We start from the raw sequence: 10,000 nt of genomic DNA, 5'->3' as shown, positions 1-10,000 counted from the left end.
GAAATAGGACAGGCTAATTGTAGTCTCAAGTTTGTTTCAATTGTCAAATATGGTTTCTTGGTTTAGTAACATATTGTGGGATTTTGTCATTTGTATGGGCTTGAAAAGGTTTTGTGAAATTTATAACATATTGCAGAGTGCAATTTGTTTGTATTATTTAGTGTAGTTACTTATTCTGCTCTTGATTCCTGACATTTTAGGGCTTTTATCCTAACAGCAATTATCTGTAAACAGCCAAGAGGCATATACTTCTAGAAAGACAAGGGGGCATTCAAATCATTCTTTAATATTGTTCTCCAAATATTCTGCGAGACAGAGGAAATGATTGGATTTGCCATAATCATATAAAATGCCACTAGCCACATATTAGTTGGACCTGTTGCACATACAGAACAGCTCACAAGAAACATATGCCTCATGCTTATAGCCTACTCATACCCTAAATATATTTTTGAAATAAAATAATATATTTTATTTAAATAAGTACACCTTATACAGTTCTAGTTTAAATACTGTATATATTGGACCCTGAATGTGGGACACTCTCTTACCTACCATGATATTATATATAACAATATAAACAGCAAAATAATTATAATACTGGATAAAATATACAGTAGTTATATTTTGTTTTGTATTGTAATTGTTCAGGGCTCTAACAGCCTCAGGGGAAAACTCTTGCTGTGTCTATGTGGTAACCTTGTGAGACCGCAGGAGCTCGCCTTTCCAAAAACCTTGTATGAACCTACTTAAAAAAAGTTAAAACTCATTTCTGGGAAGAGCTTCTAAAGCTTGGGATCTGAGCATCAACAGACACACATGGATGTGATTACCTTGCTCAAATAAACAGCTGTTATACAGAAAGAAAGAGAACGTGATGCGTGTTGGCCGTTCACATGGAAAAAGAAAGACAAGAACAAAGGTTGGGTTAATGGTTTCAAGGAAGTTCATGGATTGTGGGCACTTCTGGGTCTTGAGCCATTAATTCTCTGGCATCTTCAATCATCCTCAACAATCACACGATATCAGTCACAAAACACTCAACGGTCAAGCAATACCATTGTGTCCTGACTCAACAATAGGGGTGCAACAGATCATTGAACTAATACATTTATTCTATAATTGATTTTAAGAAAATATATATTTTTAAGTGGCAAAAATAGCAAATCTACCAGCTCACGCGTGGTGAGCTTTGATCGGCTATTTTTGCAAATATTGCGCGACACCTTTTAGGCATTCAGTAGTTAATCAGATGAATCGATTTAGAACAAGTAATCAACAGAATAATAATCACTAAGAAAATAATCAATTGTTGAAGCCCTACTCAACAATGCCTATATTTAAGGCATTCTTTTTAATAATATCATTTGTATTTATGTAACCAGGGTAGATACACTGAGAATAAATATCTTGCTGCTGTGCTCCATTCATCTATGTGTGGACGGTACTGACAGATTCACCACACAACAGATTGGGCAATTGGCAATTTTCTGTTTTCTGAGAGCCAAGTTTCCAGCATGTGAAAGATGATGCTAGCAGCACTCAGCAGCTACAGCAAATAAAATTGATTAAAGAGTATAGTGAAACTTGTGCCACAGTCAGACAACCAGAGGAAAAGACCCCTACAGTTCTTTTGACCCAGGTCACTGGGGCAACAGACTAGACCAATAGGGGTGTGCTGCTTACTGGGCCAAAATGTAATTACAAATGAAAACTGGAAGTGTGTCTGACTGTGTGCAGCTAATCTTAGAAACCTATGGACCTATCACCAGCGTCAAACCTTTCATGCACACTACCAGTAGGTTAAGGAAGACAGTCCTTGAATATTTCCCCAATGCATCAACGATAAAGAGCATCAGCAGCCATCTCCTTTTTAAGAAAAAGGTCAAAGCATGTTTTTTAGAAAATGTTGCAGAATAGTATGGTAGTCAGTAATCACTTATATTTATAATGAGATCCTTTTTATTTATGATGTAAGTAGTGTAGCTCTAGAGAGTGTTCTATTTATTGTTGTACTGCCTGTATTTGTTATAATGTATCGTTTGTCTCAGACCAAGGACCACAATGGAAATAACGGATTCACACTGCGGCCTTGGAACCAGCCTTGAGGCTGGTTGGAAGGAATACCAGGGAAGGAATTGGTAAAGCTAGCATCTATTATAAGTGTACTTTGTGAGAAGTTTTAGATTTTTGGAATGGTATTAGGTAAGGGTATAGCTTTTAAAAAAACATTGCAAACAAGTTAGGCTCGCCCCCTATTGAAAACCTTATAAAACTTCTCACAAAGTGCACACGCTTTACCAATTCCTTCCCAGGTATTCCTTCCTACCAGCCTCAAGGCTGGTTCCAAGGCCGCAGTGTGAATCCGCCACCCCACTTTGTTGTGTTTATATCCTTGACATTTCTCTGATAAACATGCAACATGTGTTTTTCTTTTATGACGTCTAATAAAATCAAATCAACTACAGTATGTCATTTAATACATTTTGTGCGTGCATTGCTCCCGCCCACATGTATGTCCTTCACAGATGGGCCATGATGTCACTGTATCGTACAAAATTGTTCCGTGTGGGGGATGATGCATTTACATAACCTTGCTGTGTATTGACAGTAGGTTACGGATGTCAGTTTGTGATAACAACGCAGAGCCAAAAGCGATTTCACTGACAACCAAATGGTAAAATGGTACATTTATATTGCGCCTTACAATGTGCTTTACAATGTGCATTACATTCACCCATTCACACACACATTCACACACTGACCGTGGAGGAAACCATGCAAGGAACCAATCTGCTCATTGGGAGCAGTTAGGGGTTCAGTCAGTGTCTTGCTCAAGGACACTTAGACACTAACCCAGGGGGAGTCGGATCGAATCAGGAAAAATAATGCCATCCCCGTTGAATCTCTTTTATTTGACTCATACATACAACGACTGCATCTCTAACCCACTTAATGCTACAGTCCATGAGGAACTGGAGAGGCGGGCTCCGCTCAACACAACTAACCTCTCTGTTGCAACACAATAAACACATAAACCCTGTGACTGACAGAGTAGACCAAAATAACAATTCCTTTCCTTGCACATATTAAATAAATAACAAACAAAAACATACATGATCAGACACAGATGCACCCGTGGCATGCTGGGAAATCCCTCCTCAACCAATTAACAGCCCAGGATGCTACAAATCTTTTTTTTTTTCAAGTGAGCCCTGGCCAAGAAAGCAGCACACAGATTAGGCACAAAACTTTAAGACATTAAAACAAAGACCTCCGACTAAGTGTTAGTGTTTCACAAACTTGTAAATTCCTTATGCACGAAATGTGCCAATCATGGACCTCAACCTCCACGTGCGGTCATGGCATCAGGCGCAAACAAATGAGTCAGCTCTATATATGGGCACAAAAGGGGGCATGCCCATATATGGGCATATACTGATGACATCAGGGATCTCCATATATGGGAATATCAGTCGGATCTGCGGTGCGATGTAGGTGCGAGGGCTGCGTAGCCGCCCGAACTCTAGATGTGAGCCCCGAACCTCTAGTATACTGTATATACAGTATGAACATCAAAATACAGTACTACTCAACATGGCCTTGTCTCATGGAGAGGCCATGTTGAGTACTGTATTTTAATAAACACAATGTTATAATTAACATTAAAGTCAGTACAGAGGAGAGTCAGTACAGAAGGAATTAACTCTGGTCCTTGTGTGTAACCCTGTTAAGATTTTGCACAGTCTGACACCTGGCCATGTATTTATGACTTAGGCACATAGGGAATTAAATACATTGACAAGTGATGCTTTCTGTATCCCAAAGCGATATGTTTATGAATTAAGCAATATTTTTTACAATGTCTCTCAAGAGGTACAATGGGGTTTATTTGTCACTCAGTCATACAGGTACAAGCAGCGAAATGTTGGTGTTGTATGCGCTGCAGACTGTGCTACAGCTACAATAACAATTACAATATAACAACAAGATAATAATAATAATGATACTGTAATACAAATTACAAAATAAGAACAATAATAATTATGAGACTAGCACAGGTTAGAGAAAGACTGCACAAGTACAAAAGCAGAAATTTGGGGATAGGAGAGTAGGGAGATGACTGAACCAGCTGCTTAGTGAGCGGTGCAAATGCTAACTTTAAAACACGCTACTAGGTTTCTGGATGTAAGGCCAGTGCAACTCCTTGCAACTTGCAATAAGTTGCAAGAAATTGCAGTGGTCTGACTCTGGACTGACCAGTTGCAGAGCGCAAGGAGTTGCATTGGTGTGGACTGGCCTTCGTCTGACAACTGGAGTGTCCTTCAGTTGTCTCTATTGAGTGTTGTTAAGTGTTGCTAAGCTAACCTGCCTGTAAGTTCAGGGCCAATGACGAAGTTCTTCACAAAATGAATGGTAACTATAGGCAGCTGTTTCTGATATTCACACCTTGCACACAGGATGGAATAAAGATGTTCATCACAGGGTATGTGTTTTTTTGCAAGAAAAATGTGTTATCTGTCCCAATTTTCTTAAAGGGTGTGTCACGACCTGGGTCTGTCCACAGCCCCTCCCCTCTCCTCTTTGGACTTAGATTGCCTAGAGTGGACTCACCTGCGGGTGCAGTCGTGCCTTGTTGGCTAATGAACCCCAAAGACTATTTAACACTGCCTGTGAGTGTGACTGGTTCATTGTCATATTGCTTGTTTCTGGGTCTCTGTGTTGTTTGGAGATGTTGTATGTTTTCTGTGTATGCTTGTTTAACCTTTAAGTTCAGTGAAGTCTTTGTTAATTGACAACCTTGGTTTCCTGAGTATATTTGAGTTTGAGTTCCTGCACAAGGAGTCCCTGACAGGGTGTGAAAATGTATCAGGTCACACCTGTTTCTCTCCCCTCCCGTTTGTATGTGAGAGCTCTTCTGGGAACTCAGATTAGGTCAAACCAAACAAAAATCAGACAAAGAAAATAAGAAGTTACTGAAAATTAACAAGAAATGATAACAATAACTGCAGGTGAGAAAAGAAACCCATAAAGAGCTTATAAGGCCTGATGATTAACAGAAACGATAATAAATGAATAATTAAATAAATAAATGTGGATCTTCTTCTGCCTATATTCAAATGAAACAGGTGTATCCTACTACAACTTTGTTTTCCCAGGAAATTGGCACAGTGCACAGCATATGCACAGCATATGCACACAGAATAGGCTATGTAGCGCAAAGATTAGTCTAATCCAGGGGTTCCTCAAACTTTTTCATGTCCAAGACCCCCAAATGAATATGTATTTGGCCGCGGACCCCTCATCTGAAAATAGTTTGTGGCAGGGAACCCCATGCAAGATTTGTGTTGTTAAAATGTTTCAAAAATATTGCAAATATATTTTAAAAATCTTCAATTTTTTTAAAATAGCCGTTCTACAAGCCATTTCAAATAGCCAATATATTTAGGGTAAAAGGTTTTGATGCTGCTATATTATTAACTGCAGCTGGGGCCCCCTGGAAACCCCTAAAGGACCCCCAGGGGTCACCGGACCCCACTTTTGAAAATCACTGGACTAATAGGTCTATATGTGTCCTATAGGCTATAGAGTTCTGATTCTGAATAGCGTGATTAGGTTTTAGGATAGGCTTGTGGTGTATATTATAATCATTTTAATATAGGCCATGGATTGTTATGGCTTAATTTAATTTGTTCATAACAATGACTTGTGGGTGTGCTTAAAATGAGTAAGAAGATTAACAAATAACAAGCCATGCTCATTATAGTGTAATACAGTGAAACAAATCCTCAGTCACATCACAACCTAGGCCTGCCCATAAATTATAAATGATCTTGGGTAGGCTATTCAACAAACACTATAAACACGCCATTTATAACAAATGGCTATTTGTGTAACAGCACTTGTTTAAACTTGCTGTTTGGCTATGTCTGAACAGCACAGAGGTCAGACGGGCTTGACCGCATGCAGTTCAAAAGCATTGTGAGCTGAGTTGTGATTTAAATGTAATAGTCTAATTACATAGTAGTCCTAAAGTAGTTTTTATAAAAGCATGTAAAAAGCTAAAAACAGTTTGAATGGTCTTATTATAGCAGCAGTGCAGATTGAAAAAAAATTGCCTAGGCTACCCAAGAAGTTAATGGAAATCGGCTGATGGAGAGAAAGTAGCCTTGGATCAAGACTATCATAGATATAGGCTATTTTATCGATTTTGATATTTGCACATGTGGTAAAGTGCATTAATCTGTGGGACTATTTGCCTCTATTGAAAAGAATGAGAGAGTCCAGGCATTTCTTCTCCTTTGTTACTTTATTTAAGGAGAGAAGACAATTATTGTTACATGGCTTTTACATGGCAGCTTGGCAGGAACCAGAGAGAGAGAAGTGAACTCAGAGTGGATATTTATACTCAGTGTGTGTGTACATGCACACTGTTTTCTAAGCTTATGCACGAGGTGTGTGTGTTGAGATCCAGAAGTATAACAGTGTGTGTCCTATGTGTGTGTGTGGGCATGCAAGGATGTACTTCAAAGAATGTGCCTTTTATCTCCTGTGAAAACCTCCTTGGTTCCTGCAACTAATCGGGAATGTCTACTAGACCAACTAGTATAGCTTTTACAATATGGGTGCTGGTATATTAGTGTATAATAATGGTATATGATATTATGTATGGATGCATACTGTAAGTACAAAGACCATGTGCTGTTTAAATGACTGTTCCTCATTAACCATCAGAGATGTGTGTGGCATCCTGTGGGGGATGAGTGTCTCTAGGCTCAAATCAGACCCTGTAAGTCCTTATGTGTGTTCATCTCAATAATTTCTAGACTATATACTTATTTTAAGATACTACACACGTCTATGATAGGCAAATATCAAAATCGATACAAAAAATACATCTATGATAGTCTTGATCCAAGGCTAAAGAGAAAGCAATGCACAAGTACAGTATCTGCCCGGCATAAAGGCAACCAGTAGTGTAAAGTAACTACAGTAAGTACATTTACTCAAGTACTGTACTTATACAGTTTTGAGGTATTTTTTACTTTACTGGAGTATTTCCAATTTTCTGTAGCCTACTTTTACTTCTACTCTACTAAATCTCAGAGGCAAATTATTGTACTTTAACTCCACTACAATTTTTTTTTAACTTTAGTTACTAGTTACTTATAGATTTTGATTATTATTACAAATCATACAGTAACCACTTAATCCCTATATCATATTTGGCCATTTGAAAATAGCCGATCTACAAGCTCACAACGCCTGAGCTTGTAGATGCCATTTTCAAATGATTTGTTTGAAAACGTGAAAACTTGTGAAATGGGTACTTTCTACTCCTACTTTAAGTACATTTACACACACCAATACTTTTGTGCTTTTACTCAAGTACATTTTGAATTCCAGTCTGGAAGAGTAGCTATTTCTGCATTGCAGTATTGATTTACTTAAGTAAACAAAAAAATGTTTTTTTCCACCACTGCACCTGTCCCGATGTGGAAAGGGAATAGGGAACAGCATCTCATTCTCCTCAGTACAAAACGCAAGTCTTTACTCACGAAGGATGATGTCGATGGCAACCGGCGGTCGCTCCGCGGTGCAACTCGGGTCAATAGTTCGATTGGTTCCGACGTCCATACTGGCTGCAAAAGAGTGAAAGTTCTCGCGATCATGCAATTTCCACTTTCAACCACTTGCTTTACATCCAGATCCAGATAAGAACCGATGATGGATCTGATGATATGTCCTCTAAAAGTTTCAAGAGCGTGGAGTCAAGTGTTCAAGATAGACCTCACACAGGGCGCAGTGGAAATGCCACTGAGACAACTAAACGGTGTCTCTTGAGTGCAGGGATTTGGGAATCACCCGAAATGTTGTTGAAATAATAAATGAGGGCACGCCTTGTCTTCTTGTCCCCTTGTGTAGCCTCTACTCCACCGGACGTTACTCTCTCTCTTTCTCTCTCTCTCTCTCTCTCTCTCTCTCTCTCTCTCTCTCTCTCTCTGACAAATCACGGCTGTCTAATAATTGACGCACCGTTACGCACGGGGGTCCCGGACCGGCGGAGGGGCCAATTGTGCAAGAATCATGTTCGGTCTGTCATCCTCCCACTCAGACTGAGCTGACTGTGTCGTTGTACAGAGAGGAGGCGTGCTGCTGGTCGGTCTGCTGGCTGATCAGACAGTCGTGTCCCTGTGGAAGAGAACATGTCTCAGGGGGCACGAAGAAATAAAAGGCTAACAGGGAAGGGGGGCATGAGGAGAGGGGGGGGCAGTGGTGTAAAGTAACTAAGTAGGCTACATTACTCAAGTACTGTATTTAAGTGCAATTTTGAGTTTTTTTTTTTTTTTTTACTTTACTGGAGTATTTCCAGTTTTCAGAACGTACTCCACTACACCTCAGAGGCAGATATTGAACTTTTACTCCACTACAATTATTTGAAAACTTTAGTTATTAGTTACTTTTTAGATTTGGATTATTATTACAAAACACACTAACCTGGTATTCCTATATCTTTCGGCCATTTGAAAATAGCAGATCCACAAGCTCACAATGGGTCCCGATGCCACTCATTGTGAGCTTGTAGATCGGCTAGTTTCAAAAGATCTTTTATACATTTGGAACTTTTGGAACTCATTTGATTCTTGAAGTATATTTTTTGATGCCGAAACTTTTGTAGCCTACTTTTACTCAAGTACACTTTGAATACCGGACGTTTACTTGTAACAAGGTATTTCTACATTGCGGTATTGATACTTTTACATAAGTAAAACATTTGAGTACTTAAATAAAGGGCTAAACAAGGACGGGGGGCATGAGGAGGGGGGGGGGGGGGGGGTATGAGGGGAGGGAGGGGGGCATTCCTGAGGACTGGAGCCTGAAGCCTGCTTTCCCATCACATGCCCCCCTGTTCCCATGGAAACCCATGCGGAGGCGTCGTCATGTGAGGCATTTTGCTTGCAAATATTTTATGCCCTGATCATTCTAAAGACGATGCTCTCCCTCCCATTGAGGGACTTGACAAAAAATAACTGACTAGAAGCCTTGTCTAATGTCTACACACAGTATTAGCTAAAAGTGCAGTTGATCAGATAGCCTATACGTTGGACTAACAATGATGTTAGCAGATTAAGATTCCTATCATTTTAGGATTTAAAGTTAAACAGCTCTGTAGGTCCACCGACCCAATCAGGTCATGGGGGCATGATGCATATTGTATACATTTATAATTCCTTGTAGTCAGTGGTGGAAAGAGTACTCATATTACTTTACTTAAGTAAAAGTATCAAGACTGCAACGTAGAAATACTGTGTTACAAATAAAAGTCCTGTATTCAAGATTTACTTGAGTAAAAGTACAAAAGTGTTGGTATCAAAATATAGCCTACTTAAAGTACCAAAAGTAAAAGTACTCATTATGCAGAATGTCCCATTTCACAAGTTTTCAAAATGCATTAAAATCTTTTGAAAATAGCAGATGTGACGCGTTGTGAGATCTGCTATTTTCAAATGGCTGAAATATACATATGTTATCTATAGTGGTTAGTGTGTTTTGTAATAATAATCAAAATCTACAAAGTTACTAGTAACTAAACTCTTCATATAATTGTAATGGAGTAAAAGTACAATATTTTCCTCTGAGATATAGTGGAGTAGAAGTAAAAGTACTGAAAATTGGAAATACTCTGGTAAAGTAAAAAATACCTCAAAAATGTACTTAAGTACAGTACTTGAGTAAATGTACTTAGTTACTTTACACCAGGGGTTTTCAACAGGTGGTCCATGGACCACTTGTGGTCCCTGAAGTTATTGCACGTGGTCCCTGACCATGTTGCAATCCCCCCCCCCGAAGTCGAGAAATTCCACAGAAAAGGGAGTTAGAATCTCAAGAAGGGGAAGTGTACCGGATTGACTGATGGAGTCATCATTATTAGGGAAAATGTGCCCATTTAATTGCATGTGTCTGTGTAGTCCATGTACCATTGGTTGAGTACAATGGT

The 10,000-nt window shown here is 39.2% G+C and overlaps 1 protein-coding gene across 1 annotated transcript in view; it reads right to left on the bottom strand.

Annotated features, from left to right (window-relative positions):
- Positions 1 to 8,054, bottom strand: part of slc51a (solute carrier family 51 member A) — a 19,524-nt gene extending 11,470 nt beyond the window's left edge. Inside the window, exon 1 of the mRNA XM_084048504.1 lies at positions 7,560 to 8,054. Coding sequence (XP_083904630.1) covers positions 7,560 to 7,638 — 79 coding nt within the window. The 5' untranslated portion in view covers positions 7,639 to 8,054. The remainder of the gene's footprint in view (positions 1 to 7,559) is intronic.
- Positions 8,055 to 10,000: the final 1,946 nt, after the last annotated feature.

This window comes from Gymnoscopelus microlampas, assembly GCF_963454915.1.
Source record: "Gymnoscopelus microlampas genome assembly, chromosome: 22".
Classification (NCBI taxonomy): Eukaryota; Metazoa; Chordata; class Actinopteri; order Myctophiformes; family Myctophidae; genus Gymnoscopelus; species Gymnoscopelus microlampas.
This window is presented reverse-complemented; position numbering and strand designations above follow the sequence as displayed.